This window comes from Scylla paramamosain, chromosome 34 (assembly GCF_035594125.1).
Source record: "Scylla paramamosain isolate STU-SP2022 chromosome 34, ASM3559412v1, whole genome shotgun sequence".
NCBI lineage: Eukaryota > Metazoa > Arthropoda > Malacostraca > Decapoda > Portunidae > Scylla > Scylla paramamosain.
Window position 1 is genome coordinate 1,902,501 of NC_087184.1, and position 19,424 is coordinate 1,921,924.

The 19,424-nt window shown below is 41.5% G+C and overlaps 2 protein-coding genes across 2 annotated transcripts in view; one reads left to right on the plus strand and one right to left on the minus strand.

Moving 5' to 3' along the window:
- LOC135090024 (guanine nucleotide-binding protein subunit alpha-14-like) overlaps positions 1 to 9,612 on the minus strand; it is a 23,882-nt gene extending 14,270 nt beyond the window's left edge. The window contains exon 1 of the mRNA XM_063986253.1: positions 9,496 to 9,612. The gene's annotated coding sequence lies outside the window, so the exon portion shown is untranslated. The remainder of the gene's footprint in view (positions 1 to 9,495) is intronic.
- LOC135090025 (uncharacterized) lies at positions 3,131 to 10,838 on the plus strand. The gene is made up of 3 exons (XM_063986255.1): positions 3,131 to 3,271; positions 7,232 to 7,387; positions 10,074 to 10,838. The coding sequence occupies exons 1-3, from the start codon at positions 3,176 to 3,178 to the stop codon at positions 10,284 to 10,286; spliced, it is 465 nt and encodes a 154-aa protein (XP_063842325.1). The 5' UTR covers positions 3,131 to 3,175; the 3' UTR covers positions 10,287 to 10,838.
- Positions 10,839 to 19,424: the final 8,586 nt, after the last annotated feature.

Here is a 19,424-nt window from a genome sequence, read left to right on the forward strand (position 1 = left end):
CTCTCTCTCTCTCTCTCTCTCTCTCTCTCTCTCTCTCTCTCTCTCTTTTACGTACTTGTCAAAAAAAAAGAAAAGAAAAAAAGGGACCCGCTGAACGTGTCGCTCCTAAAAGTCAGTAACAAAAATAATAATAAATAAAAATAAAAGATCAGTTAATTTCTTGTATCCATCTTTTTTTTTTTTACATCATGTGCTCAAAAAACAAACCCACATATATACTTAATTAAGATTACTATAGATTCAATGATTAAGTTTTCTTTGTTTTCTTTTTTCCCCCTTTTTTTGACATTTCTTGCAATTTCTTTTCTTTCGATAGTGAACACGGAAAATAAACATAAATAATAATACTTCAAGAAAAGGAACGAACGTGACGAGCTAAGGAGCAGGTATACTATGAGACAAGTGGGTGCGGTGATTGGTTGGACGAGGGATGGGTGTGGCGAGCTGAGGTGTGGTAGTACCTGTGTGGGGAGATACGGGTGGGTGTCGTGATAAGGAACAGGTGTGGTGAGACACTGGGTGTGTTGAGATGAGGTTCCCGCGGGGTGAGACGAGGTGTGCGTGTGGTGAGCTGAGCAGGCATAGTGAGATTAAGGACAATATTCTGAAACACTTCTGCGCCACACCTCACTACATTCATAATGCTCTGGCTCAAGCTACACGGGTTTTTAAGGATGTTCTTACATTTATGGTGACATATAAACAAGATTTCCACTCTATTAACAGGTGAAACACTCTGTAGAACTCGGCTAATCATCTATGTGGTCTTTAAAAATAATCGTAATGAGAAAATAAAGCGTTTCAGAATACGTGTTTTTACAGTTCTAGTGACAAATAAACAAGATTTCTTTATTAATAGGAGAAACCCTCTTGAGAACCTGGCTAATCATCTCTGTGGCCTTTGAAAATACTCGTAGTGAGAGAGCAGAGCGTTTCAGAATACGAGTACAAGGTTTTTAAGGATGTTCTTACGGTTTTAGTGACAAATAAACAAGATTTCTTTATTAACAGGAGAAACACCCTTGAAAACCTGGCTAATCATCTCTGTGGCCTTTGAAAATAGTAGTGATGAGAGAGCAGAGCGTTTCAGAATACGGGTTTATGGTTAGGTCAAGACAGTCTGTCGTATGGATCCTGGGGTAGGTCTTAGATGTGGTGACTGCCGACTGGTGAACTAACGTATCCGTGTGGTGAGGCAAGGGAAGGGAAGGCGGGCCAACTGACGCAGCCTAGAAGGGGAGGAACCATATCAAGTAACGCGCGGTGCCACATGGCCGAATGTCACTTGTATTAGATAAACACACAAGATCTCCCTGATTCACACTTTCTGGGTCATCCTGAGACTGCGAGGGTGACTCAGGAACGGTTTGCCCTCTCATCATGACTATTTTCCAAGGCCAGAGATGATCAGTCGGATTTTCAAGAGTGATCCTTCTGTTAATAACGTAGAAATTTTGTTAATATGTCACTAGAACTGTAAAATCAACCCTAAAAACCCTCAACCTGTATTTTGAAACGATTTTCTCTTTCACCTCAACTATTTCCAAATGCCACAGAGGTGATCAGCCTGATTTTCACGAGTGTCTCTTTTGTTCATACTGTAGAAATCTTGTTAATCTGTCACTGGAACTGTAAACATTCCCCTAAAAATTCGCTTAAATTCAACTAGAGCCTTTTGAAAGTGGTGTAGGTGTGGGCAGCAGTGTTTCATTGTTGTCCTCTCTGTGGGTGACTCAGAAACGCTTCGTTGTTAGTAAAGTGTAAAGCGTTGCGTGGTATAGAATGACACACCGAGGACTATAAATGGAAGGAAATGGAGGAAAGGGTAAAGGAGCAATGGAAGGAGGAATGAGGTTTATTATATCTCTTGTATAATCTTTAGGAGCACACAGCATTGAATTCTTTAGTATTTCAGTCTCTCATCTTGACTACTTTTAACAAACTCCAGTGAAAGTTATTGAGGGTTTTTTCAGATGGTGCTTTAAGGTTCTCCAGCAGATGTCATTACTGTTTTATCAGTGGATATTTTCATGGTTCTCTAGTGGAAGTCATCGTGGGCATTCAAATGGTGTCTTTATGGTTGTCTAGTAGATGATACAGTGTTGTTTTTCGGGGAGTGTTTTCGGAGAGTGGACGTCATTACGGGTTTTCAAAGGACGTTTTTATGGTTCTCTAATGAAAGTTGTTTAGGATTTTCAAAGGACGTTTTCGTGATCTCTTTTTTTTTTTTTTTGCGTTTAGTCCTTCAGATATTATGTTAGTTTTTAAATGGAAACTACCATTAACTTTCAAATGGCGGTTTTAAGGTTTTAGTAGGTTATGTAGAATATTGAAAGGGCGTTTTTATGATTCTTCAGTGGAAGTTATTATAAGTTTTCCTATGGTCATCTAATGGAAGTCATTGAGTATTTTCAAAGGAAGTTTTCATGATTCTTTGATGGAAGTTATTGTGTGCTATGAAAGGGCGTTTTCATGATTCTCTAATGGAAGTTACTAAGGATTTTCAAGGAGTTTCTTCATGATTCTAGAGTGAAAATTAAGAGATTTCAAGGTATTCTTTTTTTTTTACTAACTGGTCGACTAAAAGAAAGAAAAAAAATGTTCAACATGTCGGCTCCCAAAAATCAGTAAAAAAAAAAAAAAAGTTGGCCAGTTAATTTTTTCTATCCATCTTTTCCCTTTTAACATCATGTGCTTAAAAACAAACCCATGTAATATACTTAGCTAACATTACTGTAGGAGATGACAGTAGTAGTGACAACTTAACAAAAATTCTGCATCAGCTGTAGGAAAAGCATTATAACAACACGGCCAATCACCTTTTCGGCATTTGAAACAGTCGCCGCGAGGGAGTGGAGCGTTTCAGAGCACAGGCCCAACCAAAAGACGCCCCATATCACATTACGCCGAGTCCAGAGTTTACCGGGATTCCTAAAGGTCACATTTCTCGTATTGCACCAAACACGTCCCAACACAGAACCTACGTAGATTGTGTCTGGAAATAGAAGTTTTATTTCTTTTCACATTACGAGATGCAATTTCAGTGCCAAAATTCGTCATAGCAGAGTGTTTATTCCATCCTCTCAGTAAGCATCGTCATCGGACCGCGGTGTAAACAAAGCCGCAGTGTTGCCAGAATAGAGACAACGCCCACCGAGGGTACATAAGGGTTGTAATGTTCTTGCCCACTGCCACTCTTAAGTCAACAATAGCGGGTTACGGGTTGTTTACAAGAGGAAAGGCTGTATTAATTCACATGGCGTTCACACAAGTAAGGAACCGCATTCTTAAATATTTTCACATCTTTTTCATTATCTTATTTTATTCCATTCATATCTATTTTATTGTTCACGAGTTGTTTAGGGGAAGAAAAGACAGTAATAATTCAAACTACATACGTTCACACAAGTAAGGAAAGGCATTGTTAAATATTACCTCATCATTTGCTCATGAGTTATTAAGGAGAGAGAGAGAGAGAGAGAGAGAGAGAGAGAGAGAGAGAGAGAGAGAGAGAGAGAGAGAGAGAGAGAGAGAGAGAGACTATATTAATTCACGTGACGTTTGCACAAGTAAGGAAACGCATTATCAATTATTTCAGTGTTTTTTCATTATTTCATTTAACTACGTCTTGTTTAGAAGAGTAAAAAAAAATATATTAACTAACATAGCATCGCATTCTTAAACATTCTCGCATCTTTTCCATCATTTTATTTGATCACGAGTTGTTTAGGAGAGAGAAAAAAAATCACAAGGCATTGATACAGGTAAGGAACTACATTCACAGTTGTTTCGACCTCTTATCTCTACTATATTTAAGAAGTTGTGGTTGTAGTGGAAGTCATCGGCGTTCTCAAGGATGCTTTCGTGGTTCTGGTGAAAGTTAGACAAGGACTCTGCATCATTCACTGAGAAACACCCATGAGAACCGGATTAGTCATCTCGATGGCCTTTGAAAATAGTTCTTATAAAGGAGCAAAGGGTTTTAAAATGTAGTAGTAGTAGTAGTAGTAGTAGTAGTAGTAGTAGTAGTAGTAGTTCTTGGTATAGTAGTAGTAGTAGTAGTTCTCGTTATAGTAGTAGTAGTAGTAGTAGTAGTAGCAACAGTAGTAGGCAATAGCAGTGAGCATTTATAGAAACGCTCAAGGTTATGGAACACACACACACACACAAAAAAAAAAAAAAAAAGTGTTGGATGGTAGGCGTCACCTCACACAAAACATTCACTCCATTGAGACGACACCAGCATGATCCCCGGGTCTCACGTCTCACCCCCTACACTGCAGCACGACGCAGACAAGACGGCAGCGAGGCGTGATGTAGGAAAAGAACACGAGTTAATCGGAATAACCCAAGAAAACAATGATAAAAAACGGAGACAAGAATTACGTTGAGGGAAACTATATATATATATTTTCTGATTACATCCATATTCAATTAATTATGTCAACCAATCAGAATAAATCAAATTAAACGATTTTTTTTTTTTTTCGAAGAGGAAGAAGTAGTGATGTTAATTAAATGATAACAGGTGATACTTTTTGTCTCATTGCAGTATTCAGGAGATGACTTGTGTAGGTAAACTTGTCTCTTTTTCTCTCTTGTTATCTTGTTTTGCTGTCTTCTTATTTTGTGTAATATTTTGCTATCCTTGTTATCCTGTGCTATGCTGCATATGTGTGTTATATTTGACTGTCTTCCTGTAATTCTGTGTTATCGTTTGCTCTCCTTGTTATCCTGTGTTGCTGTCTCTTGTTATTCTATGTTACTGTCCCTTAATATCTCTTGTTCTTTGTGTTCTTAACTTTTGGTAGCTTTTGTGTTATCCCGTGTTCACATCAAGTTGTTTCCTGTCATCCTGTGTTATCTTTTGATGTATCTTGTCATCCTGTGTTCTTGTCTCTTGTTATCCTGTGTTGCTGTCTCTTGTTATTCTATGTTACTGTCCCTTAATATCTCTTGTTCTTTGTGTTCTTAACTTTTGGTAGCTTTTGTGTTATCCCGTGTTCACATCAAGTTGTTTCCTGTCATCCTGTGTTATCTTTTGATGTATCTTGTCATCCTGTGTTCTTGTCTTGTTACGGTATAAGAAAATAATAAAAAAATAGACGATGGAGAGATGAAATGTACTTTGGAGACTATAATGAAAAAAAAAAGTATCAAGTTATGGCATATGTGGTGATGATAATGATGAGCTTCTTAATATTCGCTTTCTTACAATGTCCAGTTGAAAAGAATAACTCATAATGATCAGTAACAGATAGATAGATAGATAGATAGATAGATAGATAGATAGATAGCTAGATAGATAGATACGTAGATAGATAGACAAATAAATAAATTGACATAGATAGATAAATAGATAGATAGAAAGATAGATAGATGTTGTGAGTAGAAACTTTTTTTTAACTCTTAAGCTATGTATTTCCAGTATTAGGAAAGAGGAAAAGTGACTATACAAGCACAGATCCTATTGCGAGTACTAACACAGAAGAAGAGTAAGCGGTAATGAGGGAAGCAATGATGACAGCATGACAAATAGCCTCTAACCCGTAGCCTTGACTTCTCTGGTGCAGGTGTTAGGTATTTCCAGTGTCTGGGCTGAGAGGTGACTATACAAGCACGAATCTTATTGCGAGTAGAAACAGAAGAAGAATAAGAGACAATGACAGAAGCAGTGATGACAGCGACGTAGAAAAAACACTGTAAGATGAAGTGACCGGCATAGATTTTAAGTATTTCCAGTATTTGGGTTAAGAAGTCACTATATAAACACATATTACGAGTAGAAGCAGAGAAGAAAAGTAGCAAATAATGGCATAAGCAATGACAACAGCATACTAGAGATCCTTAACAATGTACCAGGATTATTTGTTTAAAATCATCTTGGCAGCAAGTGATTGGGTAAATAGTAATACAAAGAGCCACATTTATAGACAAGCCCTTCTCAACAAATCGCTCCCTCTCCTCATACCTCAATCAAGCAAACAACCAGGAGCCGTATTCTGACACAGTGCTCTCTCAACACGACTGTTTTCGAAGGGATGATTACCCGAGTTCTTAAGAGCGTTTCTCTTGTTAATAGTGTTAAAATCTTGTTAATCCGTCACAGGAAGCGCAAAAACACTCTTAAAAAACGGTGTAACCAACTAGAGCATCTTGAAAGTAGTCGGGGGTGAGGCGCAGAGGCGTTTCCGAATATGGTCCCAGCTCTTTAGTCCGCCCAATCTCATCGTGAATTATTAGCTACTATCTCCCAACACCCACAGCTATAGTGGGCCCCACTCTAAGATGAAATGACAGGAATTGATTTTATAACGAAGCAACGTGTATTATTTATGTGGCAGAATATGAAGATCTGAAGTACTATTGTTGTGGCGCCCAGGACATAAGGAGGAAAGAAACAGAAGCGTAAGATTGTAATAACCAGACAGAGAACAAGAAGAAGAGAACATAACATTACTGGAGAATACCTGTTTGAAAAATAAGTATAATGAAGGAGCAAAAGGAACAATACATTTTGGTCGATAAGGGAAAAGGAAAAAGGAAACAAAGATGAAAGCAGAAGATCTACTGAGGAGGAACACGTGAGGGATTAAGTACCGTTAAAAAAACCTGCACTTCTGACTAACATCCTTCTTCAGCTTCTCTCCTCGCCACAGCGATGTATCTCTTGCCATCCTCTATCGCCAGGTTCACGCTGACTGTTCTTCTGATCTTGCTAACTCCATACTTTCCCTCCTCCCGCGGCCTCACCACATAAGACTTCCTACTTTCTCTCACCCCTGCTTACCTCTCTAATGTAAGGATTAACCAGTATTCTAAATGTTTCACCCCTTTTATTGGTAAACTCTGGAACTCCCTGCCTGCTTACGTATTTTCTCCTGCCTTTAACCTGAACTATTTCAAGAGGCAGGATTCAAGACCCTTCTCTAAAATTTCAATAATCCTTTTCACTTCACTCTTTGGATATCGGCATCTTCAGTGGGACTTTTTATCATAGCTTTGCTTTCTCAGTACGAATATTTTCCAAGGCCACAGAGATAATTAGTCGGATCCTCAAGAGTATTTCCCGTGTTAACAATGCAGAAATCTTTTTAATCTGCCACTAGAACCATAAAGACACTCTTCAACCCGTGTAACTTCAACTAGATAGAGCCTCTCGAATGCAGTGGAGGTGCGGCGCAGAAGTGTTTCAGAATATTGCCCAAAATCTTGACCCTCTTCGTCGCAGGTGGCGTGTGTGGCTGTGGTGGTGACCTGCTGCTGGCTGGCGGGACTGAGTGCCGGGCGGGAGGACGCGGATTACACGCCTGCCCTCTCCCCGCAGCAGCTCAGAGACTTCTCAGTTGACGAACTGCGCCGCTTGATTGAGGAGGCAGGACCAAAGGTATGGTCGAGTTGTGTTCTTTTTTTTTTTTTTTGTGTGTGTGTGTGTGTGTGTGTGTGTGTGTGTGTCAATGAAACTGGTTCATACCAAACAAATAAGTAAATGAATAAATACGTAAATAAATAAATGAATACATAAAGAAGGAAAGAAAGGTAGAAAGAAAGAAAGAAAGAATGAATGACTGAAAGGAAGACATAATAGAAAGAAAATAAAAAGAAAGAAAGAAAAAGAAAAAGTTCCTGAAGGTATTGCTACAAAAGTCAAGGAAAACCATAATATATATATATATATATATATATATATATATATATATATATATATATATATATATATATATATATATATATATATATATATATATATATAGTTAACTACTTTAGTTCCTGTACTACGGTGTCTTGATACTCCTCTTTTGAAAAGCTGAAGTCATAGGAAACAGGCAGAGTTACAGAGTTTTACGAATAAAAGGGATGAAAGTGAAAATATTGGTTAACTCTTTCATTAGTGAGGAATTGCAACTGTCTCGCACGGACTAAACACTTGAAACTACACACGTACAGTCGAATACCATGAAGTCTCTTACCTCCGCCGAACCCGAGACAAGGCCTGGGTCTTTCTGGAAGACGGCTCAGCCAAACCATCACGGTCGACACACGCACGATCATACTTTGATGAGCCCTCCGTAGATTCAAAACCAGGTATTTACTGATTGAAGGTATTTGTTACCTACTGAGGACACTGGAGTGCAATATGTAAAAGTGGAGGATATTAGCGTCTGTGAAGACAAGGATTTGGCATATCTCAAAAAAACGTTATAAATGTGACATGACGCGCTAGTTTCGAAGCCTCAGCCTAGAGGGTTCGTGGTATACGTGCGTGTGTGTCTTGACCATGATAGCTGTCGTCCAGAGAGACCCTAGGCCTCGTCGCAGGATCGGCGGAGGTGGAAGACTTTTTATAGTCTTCAACTGTACGTATAGTTTTGACTTCCTGAATTTCTAAAGCTTCTGAATATATTCTCAACAGGAAGGTTGTGAAGCACGTACTTATCTACTCACCACCAAACTGAAATTTACAAAGTACCGGTCTACAGCTTTGATTTCCTGTGTTTCTAAAGCTTCCGAATCTACTTTCAACAGAAGGATTCTTAAGTACTATCTGCTTACAACCTTGTTTGTAGTCGTCAGCACGGCTTCTGTAAACTATGATCCACTGGCAATCTTCTGGCTTTCCTTAGGGCAGGTTCCACAGTTACCCTTATTTGTCTGCTCGCCAGCCAACATAACCACTTCATCTGTGATCTCTATGATTCCGTCAGTAAATGCTCTCATGGGAGCGGCACATGTGTTCCAGTTAAATGAAAGGGACCAGGCTTGCCAGCATCTTATCACAACTTTTAACAGGCTGTAACGGAAGCTAATGGAGTCTCCTTACTCGGGTTGCCAGCATCGTACCCGACAGCTTTTGACAGATTCTAATGAAAGGTAATGGAATCTTTATACGAGGCTTGCCAGCATCTTATTCCAACAACTTTTAATAGGCAATGAAGTCTTCAAAGATGTTTACGTAGTAAACTCTGGAACTCCCTGTCTGCTTCTGTATTTCCTCCTGTCAGTGATTGCCTCTTTCAAGAGGGAAGTTTGAAGACACTTCTCACCTGTGTGTCCTTTTAACAGACTGTAATGGAAGTTACTTAAATCTTCAAGGATTTTTCACAATTGCTGTGATAGATCAACAAGGATTTTGCGTCACCAAGAGAGAAGCACTTCTGAGAACCCGCCTTGTTATCTCTGTGGCCTTTTAATCTGCTCCAGCCTTTTTTGACTGTCTTTTCCCCCTTCAACCAGTTCAACTGTACCGATACCCCATTTATATAGACAAAGAAATAAGTCACACACAAGCTTTCAAAATGCAATTGAGAACCAATAAGTAATGACAACTGTAACAATAAACAGGCAACCCTGGTCACACTTGATATTTCAGAATGCTGCAAAATAACCAGAGAATACTGATAACCATAACAACGAATAATAAGCAGACAAGAACATCACATTCCGAAAAACACTTTCAGTACACACTATGGAAAAAAAAAAAATCTTTTGACATACCTCATTCAGGTGATGCAAGCAAGTAAACAAAGCTGGGACAGTGGAGCAACAAGGGTGAGTGTCAGTCACTATCAGTCAATGGGTCGTGCAGCAACAGCCAAGGCTACAACTGAAGTAGTGAACTGTGACACTGTCCAACCGCTCACTACCCTCCCCAGCCATGCCAGTGTTGCCAGGTTCAAAACACTGTGGCCACAAAATTATGAAATGCTGACCAAAATTATCGTTCAAAGTCACTACTAAAGGCAATCGAAGCATAAATGTTGACTTGTATTTTTAAGTACTTGAGAAAAAAAAAAGTAAACTCACATACTGAGACTTTTTCCTGTCGGATAATAGATAATATTTCCTATTTCCCACAATAGATTCAATAGATTCTCCCTCCCGTGGAATGGAAAAGTTTCCTTCCACGCAGAAATATTTCACTCGGGTGTTGGGTGAGAGAAAATAAATACAAAATAATAAGGAGGAGGAAGATGATGACGAGGAGCAGGAGGAAATCTAGAGAGATTACTCCTATCTTTAATCTTACTACACTTTATCTATTCATTCACTGATCTATTCATCGTCTATTTCAGCATGATTTACAGAGCTGGATTCTCGCAGTGAAAGAGGAGATGGCGATGCAAGCAGAAGAGCAAGAGAAGGAGGAGCAGGAGAAGAAGGGGAAGAGCGCAGCCTCCCCTTTCATCCCCCACCCTAACCAAATGTCCCCTGCCCTCACCCCCCTAGAAGCCTTTATTAAGGAAAAACACGGTGTTATGTTTGAGGACGTGAAGGAGACTGAGTGAGAGTGAGAAAACGTGTGTGTGTGTGATTTCAAGCGACTTTTAAAAGATGCTTGCTTGATTCCTGTTTGTTACTCTGCCTCAGAACATGTTTGTTTTTGTTGAATGTGTGTGTGTGTGTGTGTGTGTGTGTGTGTGTGTGGTGGAGTAGTGCCAAGTTTAGGGTTGTTGTTGTTGTTGTTGTTGTTGTTGTTGTTGTTGTTGTTGTTGGTGGTGGTGGTGGTGGTGGTGGTTGCCTAAATATTGTTGTTATTGTTGTTTTTAATGTTCATGATGATGATGATGATGACGATGATGATGATGATCTTGTTGTTGTTGTTGTTGTTGTTGTTGTTGTTGTTGTTGATGTTGTTGTTGTGCACTATATCTCTTTTGTTAGTATACATTTCTTTCTTTCCCTTGCTTCCCTTCTTTGTTTTTTTTTTTGTTTTTTGTTTTTTTGGCAGGGAAGAGAAAGCAACTCATACAGAAAACAAGATGAAAATAAGAATATTGAAACATAAAACGTTACTTAACACTTAAATAATAACAGCAAAGAATAAAAACTGCACAACTCGAGCTTGTTTCTATTCCTACAACCTTTGCGTGTTAAGACTTCGACCTATACCATTAAACAACACATTTCCTGAAGGGTCTGGTCGCGTAGAAAATCGTATTATTCAGAAGCTCTTAGGGGTGTTTCTTCTTTGTAGACTGTGAATGGAGAAGGAAAACACCCGTATGAAATATTTTTTTTGGCTTCTCATGACTATTTTCAAGAGCCACAAAAATTATTTGCCGGATACTCATGGGTTTCAAGACACGTGTCCTCAAACTTTGGATAAACCACTCTTTGGGGACTGGGACCTTCATTGGCCCTTATTTTCTATATAGCTTTTTGTTGTTGTTGTTGTTGCTCTATGCCCGTCCCCTCTAACACACACACACACACACACACACACACACATGCGATCTCATTACTGATGTAGAATCCTTGGTAACTCTCATTAGCATCATGAAACACCCGTGAAAATCTAAATGAATATCACTGCATCCTTTTTAAAAGATGGACGAGATCAGGCGCAGGAACTTTTAAGGAAGCAGACTAAGATTGACTTGCTGGGTCTCTGAAGAATGAAGAAGACTCAGTATTTTACAATTACCCCGTTACTGTGGCGCCAAAACTCAATCAATGAAAAGAACACATAACTGATTTGGCGGGTTCTTCTGGATATTTTTCCTACTACTGATGCAGAGTCCTTGTTAAATCATCAATAGAATCGTAAAGCACGCGTGAAAGCAACAACAAATATCACTGCAGCCTGGTAATAGTGGTATAGAGACGAAGCCATAAGTTTTCAAGACGCAGATTAATGTTAAGTTGACAACCTGCTGCATGGGTTTCTGAAGACAGAAGAAGACTCTATAATCTACAGCTACGTGGTCCATTGACGTCTTAGTTGCGACGTCAGAACTGTCAGTTAATCACTTTACAGCACGTTCTCGTTTCCTTGATCACCATTGTTGCCGCTAGCTAGAGATTCCTGTCTTAAAAGTCACTTCCCACATTTCCCCCGCGGCTGGAGCAGTATTGTGGAGTATCGCAGTGCTCAGTGTATCATTGCTCCGTGGCTGAGCGCTGCACTTACGGCTGTCCAGCGAGACACAACAATTCCAAGGGATGCGACGGTACTAATATGCTTCAGCATCCCACCCCCTTCCCTGCCTCCATAATGGCCTTAGTCTTGCGTCTGGAAGTATTATTATGTTAAATTTACGTCATTCGCAGCCTCTCACTAAACAGGTCCTCGGGAGGTCGACGACGGCGAGACAAAGGCTAACAGGAGTCACTTAATTTTGTGTTCATTGTATATCATTCATTGTTCGTTGTGTCAGAGATGGGTAGGGAACGTTATGTTGTGTTAAAAGTACATCAGTCATTACTCATTGTGTCAGGTATGGGCAGGACGCGTTATTGTGTGTTTATTATACTTCATTGTTCGTTGCATCAGGCATGGACGAAATATGATATTTTGTGTTTATTGTATATCATTCATTGTTCGCTGTGTCAAGTATGGGCAGGAAACGTTATTTGTTGGGCAGGCAGTAGGTGGACACTGCGGTGAACGGAATGTCACCGGTGGGGATGGTGAAGGAAGATTTGGCAAACAGAGGGAGGGATGACGAGAGGCATGTTTTGGTGAAGTGATCTGAAACAGATGGGCAGCCGATACAGGTGAGTGGAGAAGATTGGGAGGGGCAGAATAAGAAAAAATACATAAATAAATATAATATATATATATATATATATATATATATATATATATATATATATATATATATATATATATATATATATATATATATATATATATATATATATATATATATATATATATATATATATATATATAAAATAAATGAAAAAATAGACATATAAACAACAACAACAACAACAACAACAACAACAACAACAACCACAACCACAACAACAATAGTAATAATAATAATAATGATAATAATAATAATAATAATAATAATAATAATAATAATAATAATAATAATAATGATAACTAGAGGGACCCGTGGATATATCACGGTATGATAATCTATTACAACGTTTAATGTGTAAACTTAGGAGGAAGAGGAGGAGGATGAGGAGAAGGAGAAAGATAAAAAGAAGAAGAAGAAGAAGAAGAGAAGGAGGAGGAGGAGGAGGAGGAGGAGGAGGAGGAGGAGGAAGAGGAGGAGGAGGAGGAGGAGGAGGAGGAGGAGGAGGAGGAAGAAGAAGAGGAGGAGGAGAAAGAGGAGGAGGAGGAGGAGGAGGTAAAAGAAGAAACAGGAAGGAGGGAAGAGGTGAAGAGAACTTAGTCAAAATGTTTAAGTATGCCAGCAAGGTGTGAAGAATGGAGGAACGAAGGTACGAGCGTAACAATAAATAGGTGATGATGCCTTTGTCGGAAGCGTAGGAGATCATCCATCAGTGTTATTGTTTTCCCTGCCTGCAGGAGGATGTTCGCTGGAGTCGGGAAGCGGCCCGGGCCTGGAGGAAACTGCCGGGCTGGGAGGCGGGGTGCGGGATGCGGAGCCGCGTCATCTGCCCGGACTGACCCTCTTGGTGCTGCACTGCCCGGTTGAGACTGTCTGTGGCCCGGGGACAGCCTCAGTATATTTTCACTTTAATCCTTTTACTGCTATATGGCACATCTTTCCTTAATTAACCACTCCGAGACTCACATGCAGGCACCTGACTGACAAATTCAGGGAGAGAGGATGTGTTGGAGATAAAAAAAAAATAAAGGACACAATGGCCGGTCACTGTCTGCAAGGACAGACGACGTTATTGAGACTCTAAGACAGCGTTTTAATGAATCACCAAGGAAATCAACAAGACCAATATCACAGGAGGTCGATCTCTCAAGGACTACTGTAAGACGCATATTACATCAAGTCTGTGAGTCTGCTGGCTGCATTTCCCCAGGGACAATATCTCCTGAATTGTCGTTGAATAAGGACTGCTGATGTCGGCACAAAATAGGCCTCCACAATTCTTAGCCTCTCTTGCACTGAATATCGAGTTGCTGGATTCATAGGCGTTTTTGGATGAAAATCTATGGGTTCAGCCATGATTCTCCTGAAAATAAGAGAAATGTGTTGGTGGTAACATTTTTGGCCTACCCTGTATTTTGGCCGCGATGGTTTCGCCTCAAGTTCAGTAAGATGGCATATGTAGTGTAAATGTACAGTATAATATCGATACACAAAATTGACGGGGAAACGAGTGATTGAGAAGTTCAAATCTTTTAATGCATACAGTTCTGCATTTCCTCAATGAAAAGGAGTAACAAGTGTCCACTCCTGTGTTTAGTCCAGCATGCTTGGAAGGATTCAGGCAATTTTAGATCTTCATTGTACTCAGAGTGAAAAACACAAACAACTGCATTCCAGCAGATGTCTTAGGTGGGTTGTATGAGCTGACATCATGGATTTTGCAGACCGGTTTAGTATCGACTTCAGAAGGTTACATGCGAGGCCATTTGCTTTGGTGTGATGATGAAGTTTTAAGGTAATGTGAAGCAGGATTCCCAGATGAGGATGTGATGTGACAAAAGGGGTCTTGTCACTGTGTATAAAACAATGAGAGTGAGGAGCTGGGTTGTGGCTGTCCTCGGTGTGACGGCGGAGGCGTGGACTGCTAGCTTGTCCGTGTTTAGTGTTGGTCCTCGAGACATTGCAGGGTATGCCTCTGTCAGTTGTATGTCTTGTATTCAGTGAGAGTGGAGGGAGTAATTATGATATTCATCTTGTACTAGATTAAAGTCACTTAGAGCGGTCAGGGCTTCTGCAGAGTTTGTGCCATAGTTTTTTTTTTTTTTTTCTGAGACGTTTGTACAGTTTGTGATGGCCACCATCCTTCCCTGCTCATCAGACAAGGCCAGCGTGTAGGCCACCGCCCTGCTTGGCACCGACCGCTGTCTGGCCTCCCCAGTGGTTCCTGCAGGACTATCCGTGGTATGTGCCGGCAGGAGTGGTGCTGTGGTGGAGGTTGTGAGGCCGGGCAGCAGTATTAATGACCGGCAGCGGCAGCAGCAGCAGTCAGCCTCAGGTGTGGGGAGGCGCAGGCGTGGTGGCCAGAATCACCTGGAGAGAGGCAGCTCTCTCCACAGAGGAGAGAGCAAGTTTGAGTGCCAGCAGTATGACAAAACTTTTGTATCGAGACGTGGCCTTGAGTACCACACCCTGACACACAGCATATAAATTATGAGTGTGATGAGCGTGGGAGGAAATACCCTAAAGTGCAACCTCATCACACACCCTGACACACAGTGGTGTTAGAAATTATGAGTGTGATGAGTGTGGAAAGAAATTTAACAAAAAGTCTTTCCTCACCACACATCCTGACACACAGTGATGTTAGAAATTATGAGTGTGATGAGTATGGGAGGAAATTTACCTAAAGGGGTTCCCTCACCACACACACCCTGACACACAATGATATTAGAAATTATGAGTGTGGAAAGAAATTTAACAAAGTCTTCCCTGTCACAGTGGTGTTAGAAATTATGAGTGTGATGAGTGTGGCAAAAGATTTCTTACCATGCCTCATCTCACTTTACACACCTTCAGACACAAGGGTGAGGGAGTTTGAGTGTGATGTTTGTGGCAAGTGTTTCAAGACAAAGTGATATTGCGGGTGTTGCGTGGACGAGTGGGGCTACACCTGTGCCTGTGGTGGTGGTGGCTGTGCCTGTGTTTGCTGTGAAGTAATAATGACCCCAGCAGTTTTGTTGGCAGGATGACTTTCAATAAATGTGTGTGTGTGTGTGTGCAGTAAACCTTTGTTTTTGTATATCTTTGTTCTGTTTGTGTATTCACCCAGGTGTAGTACAGTAAAATCCCTCTTATCCGGCTGACATGCCGGATACTTGAATAAAAGTGAAATTATGTCCACAATCACCACCCTACACTCACGCATCTTACCATAACAAAGATCAGCTGATCGCCGTGCCTCGCGTCGCCACTCGCGCTGCCTGCCACCTCACACTCACCAACACACAGTTGTAGCATTGGGCCTGTAATTGTGACTCCTGATCTTTTCAAGCTGAACCACTCGTATAACACTTTGTCCATCATTTCACCACGATGATATTGCAGTGTGTGACGATTTTCCCCTGCTTTTGGGGTGTCGGTGGCTTTCATGTAATCCCACAACTTTTTCATTTGGGATTTAATGTCATAAATAGTTGATGAGCCCACACCATATTCCGCCATTAATTGGTGTCTGCTTTCACCTCTCTCTAATCGTCGACAAATGTCTACCTTCTGCTTAAGTGTAAGCACAACACGCTTCATCTTTTCTACAACTTTAGGCATGATGAAGGCGTCAGGCGATAAACAGTGCACATGCGGGACTGAGTCACTGAATAAACACAGTGCAGTGGGCTGCGGGTGGCGCGAAGCAGTGCGCTCTGGTGGCGAGGGGACAAAGTATGCCTCACGCAGGAATTTTAATCGATTTTATGAGTACACATTGATTTTTTATTGATTTTAAGGTTCGGGGAAAAATGTGCCGGATACTTGAAGCTGCCGGATACTCGAATGCCGGATGAGAGGGATTTTACTGTATACAGGACCTGAGCTACAGGAATATATTGTAGGGAGGCAGCCCCTCTTTCTCCTTGCCTCAAGTGTGTTTGTGTCACCAAACATGTTGTTTGTGTGTTTGTATGGTGATGACTGGTCCTGCATCACAGCACCTTTGTCTTTGTTCCATCACTTCTGCCAGTTGTACCTATGATGATAGGACTGTGGGATTCAAATTTCATAGAAATGTATGTATGTTTTAATTTTTCCTCGGTGTGTGTGTGTGTGTGTGTGTGTGTGTTTACCTAGTTGTATTTATCTCATTCCTGGAGAGAATGTGGTGTGCCAGGTGTAAAAATGGAAGGATGGCTGAGACAGTGAAGGAGTTCCTGGAGAGAATGTGGTGTGCCAGGTGTAAGAATGAAAGGATTGTTGAGGCAGTGAAGGAGTTCTTGGAGAGAATGTGGTGTGTCAGGTGTAAGAATGAAAGGATTGTGGAGGCAATGAAGGAGTTCCTGGAGAAAATGTGGTGTGTCAGGTGTAGGGACAATTGATATGGAGGATAATGTTAATTTTCTGTCTGCCTTAATCCTTTTCCCTGCAGGAGTTGCTGCTGCAAAGGCTGGCTCAAGCGGAACCCGAGCCACCTCTAGCCTGCTGCTGGTGATGATCTGGCTTAGAGAGGAGTGGAAGATCTGTGTGAGAGAGAGATTTCTTTTAGAGTTTCTGTGGAAAGTAAGAGAATTAAGATGGTGATGAATGTGTACCGTGTGTGTGAGGAGGAGGTGACCAACAGGTCAGGAGTAGCGTGTGTGAGATGTATGAGATGGTATTAGGTGATTTGCATAGGTATGAGAGATGTAAACATGCTGCTGAGCTACAAGAATATTATGTTCTTGTGTGATGAATGCTTTGAAAGGACACAAGATGCATGAATGATGAGGAGCATAAGGAAAGCTGCAATAAGAACTGCCAAACAGAAAATGAGAAGAATGAAAATGGCATCGAGGCCCAGATCAGAAGAGAAGACACCGCCAAGGACCAACCGGAACCGACCAGACCGAACGAGGAGAGGTGTGAGAGAATGAAGATGCAGATTATTGAGGACAGTATGGTGTGCCACACTCCTGCCCATGTCAGGTTCCCCCTGCCTGGGAGTAGGTGCACCAGTATGCCTGGTGCCAGGCATACTGGCACCAGGCAGATAAAAGAAAGGTCAAACAAGAGACCAAGAAAATGGAAGATGCCATGCCGATTGTCCAGGGTGGTGGAAACCAGCTACAGAAAAATGGAATGGATGCCACCGTGAAAGAAATGATGGATGCTGTGATGTCTGCAGTGGTAGGAATCCTGAGATGTCTACGAGAAAGTATGGAGTACAACAACAAGAGGCTGTGTGAAGAAATAATGAAGATATAGATGAAGTGGATGGCCGAAGAGAGCGGAAATGTGAGCTTCCTAAACCTGGACCAGACCTTGGGCGAGGACAAGTTCTACACCAGGGATGGAGTTCACTTTAATGTGTGTGGCAACGCGAGGATGGGGTGAAAGAGGGTGGAGGCAAGGACAGTGTGCTGTGTGGACCTGATGAGAAGAATGACTGAGGATGTAAGGAATGGAAGAGAAGTCAACAACCAGGCAAGAAAAGGCGTGAAGTTTGGATGTGTGAATGTGAGCGGATGGAGCATTGGGAAATTTGAGGATGTATGTAAGGAACTAAATGAGTGGCATTTTGACTTAGAATGACCGAGATACATTTGAAGGATGACATGAAATTGGAGAGCAGTGAGTATGTGATGACTGGAAAGGAATGGAAAGTTCAAGATAGAGTAGGAGGAGGAGTAACCTTTTTGTAAAGGAAGGAAAGGAACTTTAGAAAAGTTAGATGTAGGAAATTATAATGAGTGAAGATACTTTAGTAGTAAAGGTAGAGTGCACAGGTGAACATGGGAAGTGTGAAAGATTGGTGGTGAGTGTGGTGCACATGACAGTTGAGGGTGTGCGAGCAGCGAGAGAGAATAGTAGGAAATATTGTATATTGAAGATTGTAAGAGAATTTGCTGGAGAGAGTGATGATTATGGGAGACGTGAATGCACATATAGGTATTTTAGATGAGCAAATGAATAAGAATGCTGAGATGCTTGATGATTTTGTGAATGAGATGGATGTGGAAAACCTAAATGAGACTGGCAGAAGGACGAGTGACTTGGTGTGCTAGGAATCAGGAGTCTGCGATTGATTATATGCTAGTGAATGGGAGAATGTGTGAGATTGTTGATAGATAGAAGTGAAGCCAAGAGAAGGAGAGAGAGCGCCTGTTTCCCACCTACGCCACACTACGACGCCATATACAAGTGAAGACAAGAGGAGAGCGCCCGTTTTCCGCCTACGCAACACCTGTGCCGACAGCCTGCAGCGCGCTCCCCTTGTATGACGCTACGACGCTAGTCGCCTGCCGCTGCCACGAGGCGACTGCGCCCTGGGGCATGGTGTGAGATTTGTGTGCTCCTGCAGACATATACAGTGAGTACTTGACACTGAGGTGTGTGTGTGTGTGTGTGAGAGAGACATCTGTTTGGTCTGTTACAGCGCGGGCGACGCTATATACGGGCTGTGACCCAGTAGTGTGCTTTACGCCTGCCGCTGTTCAGTTAGGTGGGACGCGATACCCAGCGATAGAGACGCTTTGCTGGGTGAGACTGTGAGGGCCGGTGGTGCGACCCTTACTTGTACTGTAGCGTGGTACTGTGCTAGCAATAAAGACATGAGTAATCAGTAATCTGTTGAGTTCGGACAGGTGCGGTATGTGCGCGCTTCGCCCCCACTAGCCAAACGAACCCGAACACGACGGCAGTGGTGGATTCCTGTTGTGTGTGCTGACCGCCTTGGGCTGCTGCAATAGTAAGTGTGTACTGTACCTGAAGGTGCCTGAAGGCCGGAAGGGGCGTGCACAACAATACTATTGGTGAGTATACCATGTCATATAATTTTGTTAAACTTTCCTTTGATTATGTAATTTCGTAAAATATTATTTTCTATGTAGGAGGAAAATCGCCAAGAGGGAGAAAATATCCTAG

Excerpts from the sequence above, each read along its gene's own strand:
- LOC135090025 (XM_063986255.1), top strand. The coding sequence starts at position 3,176 with ATGTTCTTGCCCACTGCCACTCTTAAGTCAACAATAGCGGGTTACGGG. Across the intron at positions 3,272-7,231 it reads TTCACATGGCGTTCACACAA|GTGGCGTGTGTGGCTGTGGT; the intron begins GTAAGGAACCGC and ends TCTTCGTCGCAG. Across the intron at positions 7,388-10,073 it reads TTGAGGAGGCAGGACCAAAG|CATGATTTACAGAGCTGGAT; the intron begins GTATGGTCGAGT and ends CGTCTATTTCAG.